General features: G+C 35.8%; 1 protein-coding gene across 8 annotated transcripts in view; it reads left to right on the top strand.

Moving 5' to 3' along the window:
- Positions 1–23893, top strand: part of adgb (androglobin) — a 77678-nt gene that overhangs the window by 2514 nt on the left and 51271 nt on the right. For all 8 annotated transcript variants that reach the window (XM_087298351.2, XM_087298350.2, XM_087298347.2 and 5 more), the window contains exons 2-11: positions 45–180; positions 379–468; positions 2013–2084; positions 2165–2362; positions 6466–6605; positions 8289–8378; positions 12598–12740; positions 20739–20827; positions 22837–23011; positions 23094–23181. In XM_087298351.2, the coding sequence (XP_087154477.1) occupies positions 45–180; positions 379–468; positions 2013–2084; positions 2165–2362; positions 6466–6605; positions 8289–8378; positions 12598–12740; positions 20739–20827; positions 22837–23011; positions 23094–23181 (1221 nt within the window). The remainder of the gene's footprint in view (positions 1–44; positions 181–378; positions 469–2012; positions 2085–2164; positions 2363–6465; positions 6606–8288; positions 8379–12597; positions 12741–20738; positions 20828–22836; positions 23012–23093; positions 23182–23893) is intronic.

Raw genomic sequence — 23893 nt, 5'->3', positions numbered from 1 at the left:
AGTAGCATTACCTGATTATACTACAAATCCTGCATTGTCTTTAGAGCATCATCGTTGGTTGGTGCATCAGAAAGTCCTGTAGAGTCAAAAAAGAGTCTCATTTCTCTCTGGCCGGAGTGGAATGACACAGATGTCAATGCAGAAAAATGGGATGCACCTAAAACCCCCAAGGATAGCAAGGTGAGCTTAAAAATACAAATCAAGATTGAATATTCAGTTGTTGTTTATTTAATAATAATTAAATTATGAAGTTATGAAGTATTCAAAGTTGTTATGTTGGTGTCAGTAAACTGTTTCAGTAAACTGCTTGGCTTCAGAGCTAGATAAACACAGCACATTCTTAAATTGCTTTTACTGTAAATTTTATGTAACCAACAGCTCTTCGATGACCCAGAAGGGAAGGTTGAACTTCCTTCTTCCTTGAGGATACACACTTGGAAACGACCTTCAGAGTTCATACTTAAAAAGGTAAGAGTTAAGTCCAACGCAGCAGGTCCAACAAACTCCATTAACCTAAGTGGACATTAAGGACACTAAGTCACATTTTTAGCTTTGGCATAACAACATATTTCAGCTACCTTCAAAGCTTGATTTGAGAAGTGAGATTAATTTTAATTGAGTGTAATGCAAAGTTCTAGACCAACATTAAACTAAACTATAACCAACAAACACGCATAAATGTCCATTTGATGTTGACCCTGTTTTTTAACAGTCATTCCAATCCAATTTTAGCTGTAATGCAGAGCTTAATTGATGAAATCTGTTTATGCTGCTTTCATATGAGTAGGGGTTGTGATTAAATTACCTCATGCTGGCAGAACATTTCATATTATTCCTCTTGTTTAGATGAGTCTACAATGGGCAAGTCACGGGATGTTAAAAACCTCACATAAAAGCAGCAAAATCCAAATATAATCAAGGGTAGGAACTAGAGCTCTGAAACCAATTATTTTTTTGCCATCTGACTAGCTGCATTTAAGATGTTTAATTGACAGAACGCATGTAGTTTAGCTCTGTTGTCATTTCCATGGCAACAATTGGAATTAAAAAAATGTTTTGACTCTTTTCTTCAAGAATGTTAGTAATAGCAGGAGCCTTCAATTTGCATTTGATTAAAAGTCCATTAACAGAAGACTATCAAATATTCAAATAATAAAATGATTCAAATAATTGAATCATGTCTTTCAGACTGTCAATATGATCAGTGACAGTGGTGGGGTAATGCATTTGAGAAGAAACTGGTTTATTTCTTTTATTTCCTCTGTTAATATTTATTACAGAGTGTAAACAACAACAATTAGTTATATTTATATTTATTTAGTGCTTTAGAAATGTTTGTGGGTGACACGGTGGTTCAGTGTGACTTCACAGCAAGAAGTTCGCTGGTTCAAGTCCTGGTGTGGTCAGTTGGCATTTCTGTGTGGAGTTTCCTTGTTCTGCCCGTGCTTGCCTGGGTTTCCTCCGGGTGCTCCGGTTTCCCCCACTAGTGCAAATACATGCGCTATAGGTGAATTGAATAAACTAAATTGGTTGTAGTATATGAGTGAGAAAGAGTATGTTTGGATGTTTCCCAGCACTAGGGTGCAGCTGACCCTAGAATAATAAAGGGAGTGAGCCGAAAAGGAAATAAATGAATGAATGACAATTGGCCGTATATGTGTGTGAATGAGTGTGTTCGGATGTTTTCCAGTACTGGGTTGCAGCTGGAAGGGCATCCGCTGTGTAAAACATATTCTGGATAAGTTGGCGGTTCTTTCTGCTGTGGTGACCCCTGATGACAAAGCCGAAGGAAAATGAATGAATGAGAAATGTCTGTTCTGCTCAACAAGGATACATTTATTCGATGCATTTGTATTTGTAACATGTGTTCCAGAGCAAATAAAACATGTGTTTCAATTTAACAAATATATGTAATGCATTATTTCTGAAAAACAAAACTCATCTACTCACAAAGGTTAGTCTAGAAGTGAAAATTCAGTTCCTAACCTAATGCATTTTGTCATTTAAAACAGATTCCAGTTGTGGTGGAAAATGCAGATACTTTTGACCTCACCTCAGCAAATGAGCATTTATTCTCAAGTGAGGTGAGTTTGTGAATCATTTTCTATTTGAGCAAAGCTTTATTAGTGTGTTTGGCGTTAAGTTAAGGTTACCCCTCACACAGCTCATGCGATGGATCATTAGTGAGTGCCACATTCTGTGGAAAGTCTGCAACACCAGAGAGGACAAAGTCGTCTCCACAGAAACAGTTCCCACCCTTTGGAAACCCTGGGAACACATCTACTCCCTGTGCAAAGCAGGAAAGGACCACATGCCCTTATATAACACCTATGGGAAGTATGTCATTAAACTGTACTGGCTGGTAAGTTCAGGTTGAGTATGGGCACCACATAATACTGGTTTGTGTGATATTTTAGTGTCTAAATTATATACACAAAAACACCATGTGGGCATCACGGTGGCCTCACAGCAAGATGATTGCTGGTTTGAGCCTCGGCTGGGCCAGTTGGCATATCTCTTTAGAGTTTGCATGTTTTCCTCATGTTTGTATGGGTTTCCTCTGGGTGCTCCAGTTTCCCCTACAGTCCAAAGACATGCTGTATAGGTGAATTGGTTACACTAAATTGGCCTTAGTGTATGAGAGTAAATAAGTGTGTATGGATGTTTCCCAGTGATTTGTTGCAGCTGGATGGGCATCCAATATGTAAAACATGCTGGATGAGTTGGCGGTTCATTCCGCTGTGGTCACCCCAGATTAAGAAAGAGACTAAGCCAAAAAGAAAATGAATGAATGAATGAATGAATGAAATGACATCATGACTTATTCATTCATTCATTCTTTTTTTTTTTTCGGCTTAGTCCCTTTATTAATCTGGGGTCACCACAGCGGAATGAACCATCAACTTATCCAGCAAGTTTTATGCAGAGGATGCCCTTCCAGCTGCAACCACATACACTGCGGACAATTTAACCAACCAAATTCACCTATAGCACATGTCTTTGGATTTGGAGCACCTAGAAGAAATCCACGCTAACATGGAGATAACATGAAAACTCAGCACAAAAATGCCTATTGACCCAGCCGAGGCTTAAACCTTCACCTTTTTGCTGTGAAGCGATCATGTTACCCACCATGACGCTCATCATGGCTTATAAATGAAAAGAAAGAAAGAAGTAAGCACAAACAATTTAACACAATGAAAACAATGCCAACAAACCAGCACTGAAACTTATGTATTAAATGTCTTAATTGAACACCTGCTGCGAACAACATTCCCTGGATTTCCTTTCAGCTCTGTATTGCGCAACATTGGATCAACAATGGAAAATGATGACAGTACCTTTTGCTGTACAAAGAAAAGTTATGTACTTAATTTTCTGCAAAAGAACCCCCACATAAACCACAGTGTATTTTGTTTCCATTTTGTTGAATACAAAAGCATCTTTATAGGAATGGTTCGCCCAAAAAAGAAAGTTTACTCACTATATACTCGCGCTCAAATGGTTCTAAATCTTTATGAGTTTCTATGTTCTGTTGGACACAAAAGAAGACATCAGCCCATTTCACATAGTGATGTGAAAATATCCAGAAAATATCTGGAATGACTTTACTGGTAAATTTAAAAAAGCGCTGTTCACACAGGCAAGGACGTTCCGGAATTTTTCCAGAAAAGACCATTCACACATCCATTTCAAAATACTGGTAAATGGACACCATTAACCAGAAATGACCTCTAAATGGCTGCTCTTGCATTTGTAAACATTTGACTACATTAAAAAACTCTGTGGATGGAAAAGTATTGTGAACAACTTTGATGAAAACATATAGAGAAACACTTTTGCATGTCGAGATGTTCATAATATGTGTGTGTGCGGGTGCTCTTTTACACAGTTGACATTAAGAAAGAGCACAGAAACGTTATTTGACTAACATCTAGCAGCTAAATGTGTCTGTAAAAATATTCAAAGGCTTTTATTTTCATAAAAGCACGGATGTAAATGTGTCTAAAGGTTCTGATTGGCTAGAGTACACGTCTCACGTGTTCTAAGCGTGAACGTGCTCTTTCTGGCAGTCTTCCTTCTGCGTTCTCAAAGTGCAGCATTCTGGCAGATTACTGGTAATGTTACAACTTCTCTTTCCAGAAAACTTCCGAAACTAATTTACCGATATTTTTAAAAAGGGCCTGTTCACTCATACAAACTTTTCCTGAAAATTGCCAGTAATTTTCCGGAAAGGTCTGCATGTGTAAAAAGGGACTAATGTGAAGAAAGCTTACTTCTGTAGTAGGAACAACGAATACATGGTTACTAGTATCCAGCTACTTTCAAAATATCTTCTTTTGTGTTTAACAGAAAATTGAAATTCACACAGGTTTAAAACAAGTGAAGGGTGAGTAAATATAGACATCATTTTCAGTCCCTTTAATGAATGAGAGGTTTCAGACGGTGATATTATGCATAAAATGCCTCAGGTTGGTTATATTATTAAAAACACAACATATCGCGCCGCTTAACACCTATTGCAGCAGATGTCCACATTCTCCTGCTGGAAGGACACTGTGTCCTTTAGACAGTGATTAAGTGTGAGCACAATGCTTATCAGCGAGCCAGGAGAGTCAGTAAAAGCTGTGACTGTCAGACTGTTCTGTCCTCTGGGCATGAGAAACCAAGAAACAATTATTTACCTTAACAGGTCCCAGTACTAAATGAGGCAACACTGACCTGCACAGCGGTAACAGGGATTTGTTTGACGGGTGATATCAAAGAATAGGAAAGTAACAGTCTCTTAATCCAGGAACAATTTAGATAAGGTGTACTGCACTGGACACTACTTATTTTGTTGCTGACTGATCTTCTAAGATCACTCTCTTTAATTTTTACTTATGCTAGAGTTAATGATGTTTATCATTGCATTTTACATGGCTCCTTTTACTGTGTGCAAAATGCACACTAATGAACCATGGACTTTAAAGGCTTACCTAACTTCTGATTGATGCACCTTTGGTTTTGTTTGGATTAGTTTGCTGATGAGCAGATCATTAAAACTGAATTTTCTATTCCTGTTTTATATATATATATATATATATATATATATATATATATATATATATATCAGAATATCAGAAATCAGACTATTAATGGCCTGACCAGATGAAATATGTCATTATAGGTCACACTTTACAATAAGGTTTCATTTGCTAATGTGTTTACCAATCAAGACTAATTTTGAGCAATACTTGTACAGCATTTATTAATCATAGATCAACATTTACCAATGCATTGTTAACATCTAAACTCATGCTTGTTTACTTTAGTTAATGCACTGTGAGGTAACACAACCTAACAATGTGCAACATAAATAAATGCTGTAATCAATGAATTGGTTATTGTTTGTTCCTGTTTGTAAATGTTTTAGTAACATTAACTAATACAGCTTTATTGTAGAGTGTTACTTCATTCATTCATTCATTCATTCATTCATTCATTCATTCATTCATTCATTCATTCATTTTTTAAATATTTATTTATAGAGTTTTTTACATTTACAATTTAAAGCATTACATCACCCCTTCTCTACCACAACCACGACACTGAAAGAAAAATAAAAAACATAAAAACAAAATAAATATAATTCCAGAGTTTCTGAGTTGACAGTGAGCAAACAGAGTGTACCATATTTGTTCAGTCCATAAGTTATCATTTAGCAGGAGAGGCTTGGCAACATCTAAAAGAAGGAATATACAAAAGAGGTGTATCCTATAATAAAAAAATAAATGAATGAGTAAATAAAAACAAACTAACAATAATAAAAACGAAATGGTCATATCTTCTTCATTCATTCTTTTTACTTAGTCCCATTATTTATAAAGGAGTCTCTAGAACTGAATGAACCACCAACTATTCCAGCATGTTTTACACAGAGGATGCCCTTCCAGTTGCAATCCAGTGCTGGGAAACATCCATACACACTCATTCACACACATACACTACAACCAATTTAGTTTATTCAATTGACCTATAGACCATTTTGAGAGATGTAAACAAAAACAATAGTCCCAATGTGTTTCCTGTTTTACATTTATCATTTCTACAGCTTCCGGGAATTCAAAAAGAGCCACATATTGATAAATAATGTTATGATAGCTGTTTTAACATTAAGTTATGATTGAATTGGCTCTTCTTGCAGTGATGAAGTAGTTTGATAACAAGCAGGAAATGTTCATGGGTCAATGACATGGCCACATTAAAATGGTCTATAGCGCATGGGGGAAACTGGCCCAGCCGGGACTCCAACCAGCGACCTTCTTGCTGTCAGGCGACAGTGCTAACCACTGAGCCACCATGTCACCCTGTTACATCATTATATGATAAAAATTTTTTAACAGACTAAAATGGTTTAGGATTCCACATTTTTAACAATAATGAATATTTTATTTTTAGAAGGATTTTGTTCTGCTTTTTTAGGGAAGTTGGAGGAAGATTACTGTTGATGACATGTTACCCTTTGACAAGGATAATAATCTGCTGCTTCCTGCTACCACAAACCAATCCGAGCTATGGCCTATGCTGTTGGCAAAAGGCATACTAAAGGTAGCCAGTACTGAGTGAGTATCTATAGTTGTAATTCAAACACATGAATGGTTGAATTAATTATGAACTTGACTTGATCTTTTCAATTATTTGACTTAGTTCACAAAACCATTTAGGGGTGCATTTCCCAAAACCATCTTTAGCCTATACTTTTGCAAGTTCCGTTGTTCCTAAATCCACCGTGTCAACAAACATTTCCAAATAGCAATGCAAATTTGTGTGTTTGTAACTAAACTTCTAGGGTTGTAGTTAGAAAAAGTTCCTGGCTATGTTCTATTCATTCATTTTGAAGCTTAAACAGAATTTGGGAAAAAAATAAACAGGGGGGCTTATATATATATATATATATATATATATATATATATATATATATATATATATATATATATATATATATATATATATATATATATATATATATATATATATATATATATATATATATATATATATATATATATATAATGATAATTTTATCTTAAAAGCTGTTACTTTATCCCCTTATGGAACATTATTTGGGAAGTTTTACGCTTTAACTAACATGGTTCAAACTGTGTATCTCCAACAGATTTCCGAAAACACTTGTTATTTTTAAAATGATACATCATAGTTTGGTAGTTTAGTTGCAAATTACATCAGTGTTTAAAACACCACTTATGACTGCTTTATGAGATTTCTGTCCCTCTATTGAAAGTCGTTCACACAAAACTGTGCTGCCTCAAAAAAAATAGACATGATTGTATTTTAAGACCAGCAGATTTAATTCATGCTTTTGTTCACATATAAACATTGATCAGTGAGCAGTGTTTACAGCATTCAGATTTGATCAAAATCAATCTTGTTTCATTGTTGCACTAGAACCATTGAGGTTCATACTTGATTGTCATGCCAGCAAAATATTAGTTTGTAAAAGTGAGCGTTGTGCTCGTGCATTTAGGAGGTATAGTTGATATCTGTTGAGTTCTTCTTGGAATATATGGACCACTATCATGATAGTTTAAGGATGTTGCCATGTATTGCATACAAATGAACAAATACATAATTCAGAATTTCTGATTTGTGCTCCAAAAGAATGAGTCAACCAATTTATTCATGTTGTAAATGTTTAATCTAGCTTAGGAAATGAGCCATCTTTCAGCCTGTTAATCATTTATGTTTTTTTTATAAAATGTTCAGGAAACAAAATGCACAATAGTGTCCTTCCAGGGGGCTTTTTTCCCAATTAACACACATATACAAGCTGTAAAATTCATTACTGCCAAGGTTCCAAGATTTGGCACTGAAGCGATCATAGTCGTGACTCACCTGAAGCAAGCCACGGCACGGCCTGTTTGAAGCAAGCTTGTGTTCTTGTGTGGCAGTGATAATGATGGAATGGCTCTTTGCGTGAAGATGAACAGTGAAATCGCGCAGTTAATTAATAGCTGCCGGACTGGTTGAATACAGCATCCCGTGAGGCACAATTAGAGCATCAGCCATCTGGTTTCTTCAGAGAAAGAGAGCAAGAGGTCGCATACACACATACATTTAGACATGAACAGATCAACGTCTCAGCATAATGGAAGTGGAACTGAGTGTGCATTTTTTGAAAGGATCATCTTTTTCTGGTATTCTAGTGTTTGCTCATAGGTTTTTAAATTTATTTTATGGCCATCCGGCATACAAGTATCCTTTAATGTTATGATTTCTCTCACCAGTACTCCAGTCTCAGGCTCCGGGAGAGAGTTTGGAGAGTTTACGATCATCCACTGTCTCACTGGATGGATACCGGAGATGATTCCTTTAAAGTGAGCCTTTTAAAATATCACTCAACATGTTGCTTATACTGTGCATTCCTGAGGTTTGCAAATGCTGTGGTGTATTAGATAAAAGGCAGCATAAATGTTTCTCAGCAGGTACACAACATCATAAGTGACCAAAATTCAATGTCTACCCAGCATCTAAGAACAACGTTATTTTGACGTCCAGTATCGATGTTAAATTACGTTTATATTTGGTTGATTTTAGGTTTTGTTGGAAAGTGACCAAATTCCAACATCTGATAGATGTCATAGTGGTAACGTTCACACAACGTCAAGGACTAACATGATTAGACGTTGTCATATGGTTGATTTTAGGTTGGACATTGACGTCGACCTGACGTTGAGTTCTGACGTCAATCCTATTTTCTTTCAAAATAAAATCCAACGTCCCCATGTCGTTGGGGTACAACGTCAACATGACATCATGTTGATGTCTTGTGCCTACAGAATTTTACTTTATAGTCGAATGTGCATAAGTTTAAAAAAAAAAAAAAAACATTTATTACAGAAAAATAGCATAGTTTGTCTTGACTTGACTTAAGAATTCATATGCCAAAATAAGGGTAATACGCAATTTACAAATTACTGTGGGTCATAGAAAAAGATTTTTTATAGTTTCTGGTAACCATCATTTCTGAGTATTCCTGCTGATGTCTAGGCCCACACAGAATCTGCACGTGCAGAAATCTGCAGATTTTTAGCCCATCGAGTCCATTTATTTACTTGTGGAAATGTGTGTAAATTCACATTTATTCAGTTTTTAAATACATTTCAGTAATATTATTGACAAATATGAAAATGTTTATTTGATTTATTTACAATACAGTTTGTATGTCTTGACTATGTCTTTTAGTAGAGATATTATATGAGAGAATTGCTTTGTTTACCAAATAAGTGGATCTAATTGAATTTACATTGTAAACATTAAATAAAAGATTAAAATGTATTATTTTTTATTTCATATAATTCTGTTTTGAAACTCTAAAAATAATTTCGCATTAATCCGCAGATTTTTTTTTTTTTACAATGTTCACAGCAGAAAAAGTACTCATGTCCTAAACTGTTGGACCATGCTTGTTATTGATATAATTGTAAACAATTCTTTCGTTCATTTTCTTGTTGGCTTATTCCCTTTATTAATTTGGGGTCGCCACAGCAGAATGAACCGCCAACTTATCCAGCATGTTTTTACTCAGCGGATGCCCTTCCAGCCGCAACCCATCTCTGGGAAACATCAACACACACTCATTCACACACACACACACACACACACACACACACACACACACACACACACACACACACACACACACACACACACACACACACACACACACACACACTACGGACAATTTAGCCTATTCAGTTCACCTGTAGCGCATGTCTTTGGACTGTGGGGGAAACCGGAGCACCCGTAGGAAACCTACATGAACGCAGGGAGAACATGCAAATTCCACACAGAAATACTAACTGAGCCGAGGCTCGAACCAGCGACCCAGCGACCTTCTTGCTGTGAGGCGACAGCACTACCTACTGCGCCACTGCGTCGCCTGTGAACGATTCATCTACACTTTAAATTAAAAATAAAATAAATAATGTTAACTGGATTTTTTTTTTCAAATCAACAATGATGGACAAAACCACTTATGCCGAGTTCAAACTGCAGGATTTTCAAAGTAGTCGCATCACAGGTGTTTTCACACTGTATCTACTTAGGCTAGCATTTCGTCACTGCTTTGTTTACATTGCAAGATGGATTGGTGACAATGCATGACTTTAAAATAGGAGAATCGCTGACAACTTTGTCCAAACTACATCTCACAACCACACAAATGTGAGAAGTGACATGGAAACAACTTGAGGTCACGTATATCCTTTCTTATTAAGTACACAATGAGAAAGAAGCCTTTAGTAAGGTAGAAACTTTACTTAACTTTACTGCCCTATTTTTACACAGAAATTATTTACGCATAACTTACATTTCACACATTTTAACCATTAAAATGTACCAAAACCACCTTTACCCTGTGCAAAGTACTTTTCACATGTGCTTTATGGATGGTAACATAAGCATAACATCAAACTCTCCAATTGCACCAGACACTTTCTTATAAACGCTCCATGTTCTTTGAATGACATTGTGCGATTCTGAGTGTGCTTCACACATGAGTGGGCTGGACAAACCATACTCTTTCATCTTCCTCTATATGCACCATACACTTTCCTACAAACATTCAATTACAAAGATTCAATCAATAAAAAAAGAAAACCTGCTAAACTAACTTAAACTTGGAATCTGTATACTGTATGCCTAGTGATTTGAAGGGCTAAATGAATAAATGTAAATATAAATGTTCACATTTCTGGAGGATATACATCACAATATGGAAGAATACATCACTACATCTGTTGCTTACCACCTTTAAAACATTTTGATAGGAAATTTGTCATTTTTTTTGTAGGCTATCAACTTTTGTTACTATTCTTAACATTTAAAATGAGGCTGTCTCACAAGTTTTTGCTTTTGGCTAAGCATTACAGCTATTAATCTGTTCTCTCTGCCTGCAGCTTTGTCTTTATGTCTGTGGTATGTGCTAACAAGCTTCATTAAGCTGTGCTCTGCGATCCACAGAATGCTTTTTTTCCCTCACCGTGTGGACAGATGCCACCCTTATTAGGAGGAAATGGGCTGCAGACACTATTCTGTTGTTCTGCAAACAAACGACTGGCCTTCACCGATGTTCAGGCTTAATCGAGTTACTGCAGGAATGTTGTTCTGAAGTTTGTGCGCAGCTTTCTCTTCTCTAACGTTTGACTGTAGTTTATTGTCACTTCCTCAGCATAACTCTCACTTCTGCTCTGTTTTGGGAAACACGGCGTGGTGTCTTGTAATTTACACTCTGATGAGTTTCTGGGTTTCGGAGACTCTTCCGAGACCAGTACACACAGTATATTGTCGTATTTTGGAGAAATAAATTGCTATGAGATGAGTGCACACATCTTGCTGTCATAACTTCTGGAGAGTACTTTTTTTGTAAGGCTTGGCTAGTCAGTATCAAAGTAGAATCTCCTGAGGTCATTTACTCCATGTTGCAGCCCTGCAGGATCTTGGAGTCGTATCTCATTCCAGCAGCTCATGTTTGCCCGAACATCAGAGAGCTGTGAGAGTCCAAGACACTTATGTAGCTCGTGATTACAGTTTTTTTAGTGTGAAATTTGGACAAAGGGGCAAGCAGTGTAATTTAGTTACATTTTTGTTAAAGATTACAGGATTTACACATACAAAAGCATGGGGGCATAAATAATAATAATAATAATAATAATAATAATAAATCAATAATTAATACAATTGAATAATTAATAAATTCAATAAATAAAAAATAACAAATAAAAAAACGATTAAATAGTTTTTAATTTATTTAATTTACATATGTATTTGTTTGTTTGCATGTTTATTTGCTCATTAATAATAATAATAACAATATATATATATATATATATATATATATATATATATATATATATATATATATATATATATATATATATATATATATATATATATATATATTTTTTTTTTTTTTTTTTAAATAGGTAACCAAATCTGTTTATTAGAATGTTCTCTCTAGAACCGTGTGGCAGTGAAGACTGGAGTGACGGCTATGAATATTATTATAATATATAAACGTGTTTATGACAGAAATAAATGACATTATAAAATATATTTAAATAGAAAACAGTTATTTTAAATTGTAATAATATTTGACCACTACTGAATATTATTTGTAATATAATATTTATTTAATATTACCCTTGGCGAGCATAAAAGATTCCAGAAAACACCAACATTTGAATTGTACTCTATGTTAAAGTTGAATATTTTCTAGTGAATGTGTGTTGTTTGTTTGTGTTGTTGGTCTTTAGTCAAGCCATAGTAATCTTCTGTATCAGTTAATTGAGCATCGCTTGCTTGTTTTTCTAATTGCTGTTTATTGATTGGTCCAAAGCGCAAAGGCTTGGTTTCTTCAGCTTTATTAGTTTCATCCATTGATCCTGAGACTGGTCATTAAATTGATACATACATTTTGTTATTTCAGGCTGTAATCAGGCTGTTCAGCTGTAATCAGCTGATATTATTTGGTAAAACCTTAATTAGAATGAACACATCAGACTCTAATCTACCATATGTTAATTTTGCTCCCAGATCCTGGTATACAGGCAAGATTTGGGATTTTCTGAGGGACAATGTTGCTCAGTTCCAGTTGGAGGAAGAGAGCTCAGAAGAGAAGATCACAATTACTGATTCTAATGTGAACAATGTTCAAAGCAAATCTCCAAAGAGCAGAGGTATTTACACACTCCCACACACACACACTTTTATATTGATTATTATACTTTACAGACTGTATTTTCTATTGTCCTAATCCCAAAGGCTTTCTGCATTTTGCATTTTCAAAATATAACAACAAAGTCCGTAAATGGCCCTTAGGGTCAAAACTTACTAGTATTGCTTTACCCTCCCAGTGTTAATCCATTTACACACACATATCTCAGTCATTTATCCTTTAACAGTTTGTGACATGTCAGATTAAAAGACACCAGCAGAGAGAGTAAATGAAAGAATTGATACGGAAGATGCCTACAGTGCTAATGGCTCTTTCCTAAACAATCTTTTTAATGGAACTTTAAAATGATCTAAGTGCTTTAGAATTTAGAGACATTTCCTTTTTTTGTGCAAAAATATTAAACGTTAAATAATTTCTGGTCGCACTTTATTTTGATGGTCCAGTTGATGAATTTAAGTTACATTGCATCTACATGCCAACTAATTCTCATTAGATTATAAGTAGACTGTCAGGTTGGGGTTAGTGTAAGTTAAAATGTACTTGCAAAGTTTCTTATAGTCAGTTAAATGTCTGTTGAAGGAGCAGTATCAACAGATATTAAGCAGACAGTCTACTATTACTCAAAATAAAGTGTTACCGTTATAGTAATTATTTTCAATTCACAAGATTTTATGAAAAAGTGTTTATGACCTCATACACATACTGTAGGTACAATATCATTATTCATTGTAATTAAGTGTATTAATGGCTATTAATTGTGTAAAATCTCAAAGGGCTCACATGACTAATCTGAAGGCATTAAAAAGCTTACCTCTTGATTAGTTTAGATGGTTTTTAGTTTGTTTATGTTTGCTTTGAGGTAATCTAAATGCTAGTTGATTCCCAAAAGTTGAGAAAAATCAGTCGTTTAGGGCATAATGTTGCTAAGATGTTAACATAAAAAACCTCATTGTTTGGAAATAATATGCTTATGATTTTTGCCCCTTTTTAAAAATTCTCCACTTTATTAGTATTTTAAACTTGTAAGTTAAATATTAACTATTTATTTTGCATTATAAATGGTCATATTTTGGTTTTGTAGGTCTCCAACAACAGGCTAATATGCATGGAAGGTCAAAAAACACTTCATTGTCTTATAATATGCATTTATTTTTACCTAATTATCCCAACAACTTATATGATTCGTTCAGGGATTTATTTGTTCCCAAATCCCTGACTGAGATTGAATCCCAAATCTCAACAGATTGGACCGATGACCCTGTTTATTGTGATTTGTCGATTAGGTTCAGCGCGAGACAGAGAGAAACACCCTCCATGACTATGATGTAGCAGAGAGTATGTGAGAGTCCAATGCAGAAATGCAATAAGAAAATGTAGTTAAACACCAGCATATTACTCTACTCTTAATCCTAACACCAAGTCATAACAACACACATTCAATATTAATCCACACAGTGGCAAAAGTTGAACTGTTTTGAAAATGGACCACGCTGTGCGTGTGAGAAACAGCTGATTGTGGCCATAGCAAAGACTGCAGAGGATCGTGAGTTCAGAGAAGCTAAACTGAACTGAACTTAAACTCTGAAACTGAACTACACTGTTTCAATTCATTATAATTTTCTATGTGAAGCTGCTTTGACACAATCTACTTTGTAAAAGCGCTATACAAATAAAGATGAATTGAATTGAATTTAAATCGGTAAAGGAAGAAGCACACGTTGCCTTTTGAATATGGTTTTGGACACAATATGTGAACAGCCCCATAAAGATTTAACCTGAGAGATACAGTATAAGGACTGATCTATAATAGATATGTAATTACAAGCAGCACAGGGCGATTACAACTTACAACACACAATTAAACACATTTTTTGCAAACTACACAAAACTAGGCAACAATTTTAATTACTCTTAAATGTTATGATGTGGAGGAAGAAGAAACTGGTCCATGAACTGTAACAGTTACTGACAAGTTCCTGTCAAAGTCTGACAAAGTCCCATACATAATAGTCTCTGCTGCTCCTAGCTTGAATAGCAAACAGCCAGCGAATCTCGTATTGCAGCATAGGTTATTGTATCAAAAATCTGAAAAGTGACAGGAACAAACATAGCACATGGTTGGCTATACAGTGGTGTTTTCGTGAAAACTAGCTTTAACACGTTATTCCCCACAGCCGAATCTCCATCTGTCATTGATCATCATCTTTGCGTCAGTCCCGTGATCCCCTGCGCTCCACTAGTGTCTGAAGGGAAAGCGCGTTCACGTTTTACTGCATCTGTAACTATATATTTGGTGATGTACTGTATTGACGTTGATGCGTTCAAGCAAAATATTTGAACCCAACTCGATTCATTTATTCGACTACTGCTGGTATAGGGCACTCTTTCAATATATAAATAATACTGTATATAGATGGTGCTGTGAAGTGTGCTGAAAACAACAGTACTTGTCAAATAAGATGTTATCAAAATATCAGTAGCAATAGTGATTCATTGCAAAAATATTGCAAAATTACTGTTAGACCAATATAATTGGAAAGGAGTCATATTTTATATGCAGTCTCTCTTCATCAAACTGTTTTTTGTTTAAAATTGGCAGTAAAGTGTTATATGCAACGTAACGTGACCAGGGCTTGACATTAACACCCGCCAACCCACCAAATGCAGGTAGATTTCAGCTCTGGCGAGTTAGACAGACACCTCCACTAGCCACTTTGGCTGGTAGGAAATAATTTTTAATTGTAGTTTTCTTTAATCCAGGGTTCGACAATAAGCATGGCCCAATATTAGAGAAGCAGCACGACTGACAAAAATAACTGTTCGTGCGAGCAAAAGATAGCAGGTTGGTTAATACGGAACGAGAGGATAATCACTTGTGCGCACAGATGATGTGATGCGCGCGACTGTTAAAATGTCCACGCGCTCTCGTTTACTTGCTCGAAACAACCGTGGATAGAGGGAACGCAACTGGTGCGATTGGTTCTCTTTGAGATAGACTGGACAAAGAGCGATGATTTTGCACCCACAGTCCTGCTGCTTTCAAGCGCTCAAGATTAAAAAAACAGATTCTTTGGTAAGCAGCAGCGGTCACTGCTTTCATTTTAATTATTCTTTGAACAGATTATTAACAGGCCTAACATTAACCATGTGCACGAGATCATCCTTTCATTATCATACACTGTATTTCACCTGCTTTCTTTTGCTTACAGTTATTTTTGTTAATATGGTTTAATTCTATTTTTTTTGTTTACAATAACATAGCTTTAATGGGAGATTACTCCCCGTTTATGTGTAGTTAACTAGTGATCTGAGACTTTTAGCCAGGACAGATTACTGTACATATTTTAGATACATTTTTATAGAAAAGTTTTGTTGGATTAAAAAGTGCACATATACAGCTATATTTTCCTTGTTTTGACACATTAAAAAAATAGTGGCAAAGAAATATTTATTTGGTGTGGTCAGAGATAAATTTGGTAGATCCTTAATTTTGAGCCCTAAAAAGTCATGTGAAATAAAAACTGATTGCGTTGCGAAAACCCATTTGCTCATGCACACTAAGCAAGCTAATACACACACAAAGTTAAATGAATGAGAATGAGGACATAACACAGCATCTAAATCAAGTAGTTTTAGCATGCCAAAGTCAAATCTATCTATATAGAATATATTTTCCCAACAAGAATAGTGTGGCTAGTGAAAATGGCGAGTGGCTAGTAATGTTAGAAATACTAGCCACAGTGGCTGGCGATCTAAAAAGTTAATGTCAATGTTAAATGAATGAGAATGAGGACATAACACAGCATCTAAATCAAGTAGTTTTAGCATGCCAAAGTCAAATCTATCTATATAGAATATATTTTCCCAACAAGAATAGTGTGGCTAGTGAAAATGGCGAGTGGCTAGTAATGTTAGAAATACTAGCCACAGTGGCTGGTGATCTAAAAAGTTAATGTCAAGACCTGAATGTGCAGAAAATTCTGACACTAAACTAATGTTCACCTGCTCACATGACATCTTATGTGAAGAAAAAAATGGATTTGTTATGAAATACAACAATAGCTGTGTTCGCTGAAATTATGAAAACTCTTATTGTGTAATTCCAAAACAATAGAAAATATGTAAAGAACATTTGAAACTTTTGTGGGACCATTAAATCCTTTAGAAGTATCTATTTTGCAGTTGAAAAAAAGCTGCAGTTTCCATTTTCATGGGATGAAAGTAACATAAAATGTCAGAGTCTTCCATCATGAAGAATAAAGATTGTTCACCTGAACATTTTTTTGGCAGCAGCATATATTTATGTACTGTATATATATTCATATATAGTTTTTCCCTGCTCTCCTCGCCATACATTATTTACTTAGAAAAACCTAGTTGAATGATGAATATTTTATCTTCCTACAGAAACACTCTATATGCATTTTGAAAACAGATATTAATAATTTGCAGCGAATGTGGCATTGAGCTCTGTGTAAAGGGATGGTGATCTGTTTAGCAGAGCATCGTGGCTAAAATGACCAATAAGTACCAATAAATTCCCTTTGACCCACTTGTTTGAATCTCTTCACTCTCTCATGTCTCCATGCATCACTTCTTCTGCAGGCTCATGTATTATGGAGTCAGTGCCACTTCCTTCACTGCTAGATGTGTATCATGAGCATGAATAAATAAAACAAGCCCTTTCTGTGATTGTGCATGCATTGTGTGTACATACCCGTATTTGTATTTGCACCATAGAAGTGTGTGTCAGTGATAATCTGCGCTTGTGTGTGTTTGTGTCAGACTGTGAACAGAGTGCCAGTGTTTTCTCTCAGGTAGTGTGATCTGAATTGAATTATCTGGCATGGCCTCGGGCAAGCACTGTCAATGTTGTCACTGTGCAGTTTACGTCGGAAATATGCAAGGAGAGCAAAGAGCAGCAAATCGCTCGTACACACTCTCGTGCATACACAATATACATCAATTTTACACCGACCTGCTGTGAAAGGCTTGGTGCAGTTGTGATAGGGAGGTGTAATTGTCAGTGTGCATGTAAACATGGATTTTCGACAGGTCTGAGGAGACTAACGATTTGATGAGTCTATTGAGGCTAATGGTTTGCTGTTCAGCCTGTTTTGGATAATTGGCTTGTGTAAGCGAGTGGTTCAGATTATGTAGGGATAATGCTATGTTTGCTGCTGAAATTTGCACACGCTCTCTCTTTTGTTATTCTTCACAAACATTATGTCTCTCCTTCATTTGCACTGTCCTCTTATCTATAGGGTCCTTTAATCCATATAATGAATCCATTTCCTCTGTCTTCCTCTCACTCCCTCTGGGTGTTTGATACTAATTAAAAGGTTGGAAATTATAACATGCTTTGACATATATCACTTTGGCACCGTGGCCTAGATCTTCAGTCCCCAAGGGTGGCTCATTTATTGAAACATACACACACATGATCGTTGTTCATTCTATTTTTGACACTTTCCGTGAATAGGACATGAAATAGGTCCTGCACCTCTTGAAGTCATTTTCATTTCAAACAAATTGTGAAGAGAGCTGCTTAACCTTTGGAAAAGGTGGATTCTCAACCACAGGAGGTCAAGCTAAATATTGTATGGGTTGATTTATTTTTCATTATTTTGCCAATATATTATGCATTATAGCCCTGTTAATACATTTCAAACTCAAATAAAGTTTTTATATCTACAGTGTATCTGGAAAGCATTTATAGCACTTTTTCCACATTTTTTTATGTTACATGTTACAGCCTTATTCCAAAATGGATCAAATTTATTTATTTCCTCAAAATTCTACACACAATACCCCATAATGACAATGTAAAAAAAAATATATATATATATATATTTTTTTAATTGTTGCAAATTTACTAATTATCAGTACTTTGTTGATGCACCTTTTTTCAGCAGTTACAGTCTCAAGTCTTTTTGAATATGATGCCACAAGCTCGGCACACCAGTCCTTGGGAAATTTTGCCTATTACTCTTTGCAGTACCTCTCAAGTTTATCTGGTTGGAAGGGAAGGAACGGTGTACAGCCATTTTCAGATCTCTCTAGAGATATTCAATAGGATTTAGGTCTGGGCTCTAGCTGGGCCACTCAAGGACATTCGCAGAGTTGTTGTGTATCCACTCCATTGATATTCTAGTGGTGTGCTTTGGATTATTGTCCTGCTGTAAGATGAACCGTCGCCCCAGTCTGAGGTCAAGAACACTCTGAAGCAGGTTTTCAATCAGGATGTCTCTGTACATTGCTGCATTCATCTTTCCCTCTGTCCTGACTAGTCTTCCAAGTCCTGCTGCTGAAAAACATCCCCAGAGCATGATGCTGCCAAAACCATGCTTCACTGTAGGGTTGGTATTAGCTTGGTGATGAGCGGTGCCTGGTTTTCTTGATTTTAGTCTCATTAGACCAGAGAATTTTGTTTCTTATGATCTGAGAGTCCTTCAGATGCCTTTTGGCAAATTCCAGGTGGGGAGTGGCTTCTGTCTGACCACTCTACCATAAGGCCTGATTGGTGAATTGCTGCACAGATGGTTGTCCTTCTTCAAGGTTCTCGTCAAGAGAACCAAACACGGAAAATCAAACACGGAGAGTCTAAAAACCCTTTTGCATTAGGAACTACTTTCTTCCGCCATTCATTCACATCTGCAGCTGATGTCAGAACAGCAGAAGCCGTTACTAATTAACCAACCTCACTTTAGAGCATACACTCCCATTTTTCCAAGGAGTCTCCCGTATTTCAGACCCATCTCCAGGCCATCTCCCGTAATGTTCTGTCTCCTGGAAAACTCCCAGAATTCCATATCCCATTTCATATGTCATTTACCTGTTTAATAAGGATTTGATCAGCTGTAGTTAGAAATTACACTGTTTTATCTTCTATAAGCTTATTATTCGGTCTCTGACGCCATCTTGTGGATGGACAGTGTCAACCGTCTTTGGTCTTAACAGGCTAATGGAAATCTCTCAGAAATTAGAAATATTTAAAAATAGGCACTATCCTTATAAATAAACTGCAATCCAAACAACTACATTATCAACTAAAAAAACCTTTAAAGTACATTGAGTTGTCAAACAGCAGCAATCATTGTCAAACTGCAGTGTCCTCTGCTTGTTGCTGTATGTGGGTGGAGTAATACACAATGGTGAAGGGTAAAGAGGTGGTACGAGTGCTGTTACTGGCAGAATATCGCACGGGTATCAATCAATCAGATTCAAGAACCAGACAGAACTGATGTGTAAAATTAAAATTCTAAAATTTTAAAAACTAAAATTCTGCATATAGTTTTTCACCCAAGAAGGAGAAAGACTCAATACACGCACATTTAAAAATGCTCAAAAAATAAACTCAAACGTTTATTTCTAACTGAAAGTATTTTACATTCAAATTTTCTTAGCAGCTTAATAAAAAAACTGTGCCTTTTATCCCCCAAAAGCAATGGGTCACCAGACATTAGCTGTACTTTTTATACCAAATAGAGCCTTAATGGAAATCAAGAGTTTGCATTTTGTGTTGTTGAAAATGAAGGGCACATGGTCCGTATATCATTTACTCCACAAGCCCTCCCTTTTCCCCTTAATCTTGATCATGTAACAGTCATGGCACTGATGGCCTGTTGTGAGATCAGAGATGGCCTTGGGAGATGAAGATCAAACACTGATAACAAAGTGCCTCTGTTTCTTCCTCTACACTGGAAGTTTGTGTGCTGTGTGAATTAGGAAAATATGGCTTGACAGATTACAGTGCCCTCTCCACTATTCACGCCTTTGTCTTTGAAACTCATGCCTTGATCTATTCGCTCATTCTCTCTTCCTATCATTGAAAATAGGCTGCGCTCTATTCATTTCATTATGTTTTAACTATTAAAGAGATGGAAGCCTGACAACAGGAAAAAAAAGTTACGTTTATGCATATAAAGTAGAAATGGCATCTCTTTCATGTTTATTTCCTAAGTCTTGTTTTTACAGATGTTCTTTTTTTCCGATTTAGCCACTGGTTCTGTTCCTCAGATAGTAGTGTGTGCCAGTTACCAGCCCTTGCACCTAATGGAGAAAAGAACCTCAATGCTCACGAGGATGGTAAGCATATGAGTTTTAATCTGCAAGTCTGCACATAAACTACTGTTTAAATGTTATGTATTTTTGATACATTAAATTGATCCCATGGCAATACAGACATTTATATGGTTACAAAAGATATATTTCAAACAAATGCTTTTAATTTGAATCTTTCTGTTCGTCAAATAACTATTAGCTAAAATGTGTGAAGGTTTCCATGTACAGTTTACATAAAATATCAAGCAGCAAAAACATTTGTTTTTAAGATTATTAATCATTTTAGAAGCATTTACTTAAGCACCAAAATGATCGCACACTAGAAAAGATTATGAAGGATCACATGACTCAAGCCTTAAACTTCAGATTTGCCATTACAGGGATAAATTATCTTTCAAAATATAATAAAATGGTAATCAGTTGTTTTGAATGTTACTTTATTACAGTTTTTGTGGTATTTATTAATTAAATAAATAAATGCATTATCATCATCAAAAATACTTTAAAGACTTAAATAAACAACAACGAACCAACCATAATCTTTAGAATTATAATATATACACTTCATTAGGGGTATTTCATTCATTCTTTTTCCTTTAGCTTATTCCCTTATTTATCAGGGATCACCACAGCGGAATGAACCACTATTCCGGACATGCCGAACTATACCTGTTTTACACAGCGGATGCCCTTCCTGCCGCAACTTAGTGTAGTTTATTTTTCTTAGTACTCTCACATTCCCCTTTAATTGTCACTTTAAGCTGTATGGAAGTGTCTTTAAAAATATCTAGTCAAATATTATATTTAAATATATATATAGTGTGGGATTTAAAATGGAATAAGTAAATATTAACAGTGTATATTTATATTTTTTCTTACTTTTATCTTGTTTCTATCATTTTTTTGAAGGAACTTAAGTGGTCACCTTTATACTAAAAATATAAGAGGGCTTAAAACATATACCCCCGGTTTCACAAACGAAGGTTTAAGGCTAGTCAAGATTAAATTGCTTGTTTGAGCTGACTCAACTCAAAATAACTTGCGGTGAAATGTCTTAAAATATGTCAGTGTCATTTTTTTTGTCTCCAGGTGCACATCAGTCATATTTTTCTAAGGCCATTTTTTTTATAAATGTTTCTTAAATAGCCTAATTTAACTAAGGCCTAGTCTTGGCTTAATCTAAGCCCTGTTTGTGAAACTGGGCCATACTCATGTATATATATATCTTAAAACTTGATACTCTCACATTCCCATGCACTCTTACATTCACACATACTTGGACAATTTTGTTTACCCAATTCACTTATACCACATGTCTTTGGACTGGAAAGCGGAGCACCCAGAGGAAACCCATGCCAACACTGGGAGAACATGCAGACTCCACACAGAAATGCCAACTGGTCCAGCCAGGACTCGAACCAGTGACCTTCTTACTGTGATGTGACGGTGCTAACCACTGAGCTGCAGTGCCGCCCCGGGATAGTTCTTGCATAAACAACATTTTTTGTCATAATTTGGTGATGCTTTTTCTTAACCTGTTTAAGTTCTTTTTTCTTCTGCCGAACACATAAGACAAAAATATTTCATTTGAAACCAGTAGCCATCGATATACATGGTATTTTTTCCTACTTTGAAAATCAATGGCTACTGTTTACCAACATTTATCTAAATATCTTCTTTTGTGTCCCACAGAGTAAAAAACAGAACAAAAAAACGTACTCTTTAATATCATTGAATGCATGAGAATGAGGTCATGCAATATGCCACACAGCAGTATGGACTCTTGTTCGTTTGATTCATTAGTTATAAACCGTTATCACCACCCAGTTTGTATAATATAAACTCCTCCACCAAACACACTTACCTAAAGCTCATTAAAGGGAAAATCTGCCTCAAATGGTATACTCTCCCTTCTTCCATCTTAGTCTCAAGCAATATTTGGCTCCGTTTGGATTAGCGCTGGATGTCTAATCCGTTATTAAGTCTCTCTTCCCTAATCTATGATCATGGTGGGTGGTGTGTGTGTTCTCCAGGCTGATTCGTCTGAGAGTCTGAGGCAGTATGGGCTATCTCAGCTCTTCAGTCACCCAGTGCTTCTCACCTGCACTCGAGACTGTCCTCTAGTGGCCCCTCCTAAAACACCTCCACTGCCTCAATGGAAACTCATCCGGCCTCGCAAGCAGACTAACATTACTGATGAGCCCAAGGGTAAGATGTTTGGTTTTTATGTGTGAACATGTTTCAAATCCTTATGTAAATGTTGCTCTAAACTGATGTTTATGCACTTCAGAACCCCCTGTTCAGAAACCAGAGCAGTTCATTGAGGTTTCCAGCCCATTCATCAACTTCAAACTCATGACCATGAGTGCACATGATATGTAAGCTCTCTCTTTCTATCTCTCTTCATGTGTGTGTACTTCTTTATGGGGTTAGTAGAACACAACATGGTATGACCTACTGTAGGTGTTACTCTTGTGTATTTTTCTAATTTACAAAACTGAAAAAAAAAATTAAGTCAGTACACCAAAAACAAAAACATAATTATTATTTCCTTTCTAGTTTTCTTTTTCTTGTTCACTCAACTTTTGAAGACATCAGCTGCACTGACTTAAAAAACATTTACAAAAACAAAAACATTTAGTTGGGTTAACATAAGATTATTAGTTTTCTGGAGAGGTGAACTACTCTGTTACAAAACTTTTTAAGTTGTGCCAACTGAACATTGGTCTGCAGAACTGGAATGACTGAACCTGAGTGAACAAAAAACCTCAGAATCCTTATTTCCTTTTTGTTTTTCTTGTGTACTCAACTTATGAAAACATCAGTTGCACTGACCTAAAATGTCAGATGTTAAGTAAACAAAAAGCTCTTTTGTAAGTTGATACTAAGAAATAATTATATCAGTAATAACAACAACAGTAAACAAGACAAGGATCAAAACATGGCAGGACAAACAAGGAAAACCACTTCGTAATGCTTCACTGGGAAAAACAAGACTCAGCAAAGAGTCTGTGTGAGTGAGGTATCTTTATAGTGCTAGTAATAAGTCTATCCTGAGCTTCCAGCTGTGTTTAATAAAGAAAAAAACAG

The sequence above is a fragment of the Danio rerio genome, chromosome 20, assembly GCF_052040795.2.
Source record: "Danio rerio strain M-AB ecotype USA chromosome 20, GRCz13ab, whole genome shotgun sequence".
In the NCBI taxonomy this organism is placed as follows: Eukaryota; Metazoa; Chordata; class Actinopteri; order Cypriniformes; family Danionidae; genus Danio; species Danio rerio.
The sequence above is the reverse complement of the archived record's forward strand: the minus strand, read 5'-3'. Positions and strand labels throughout refer to the sequence as shown.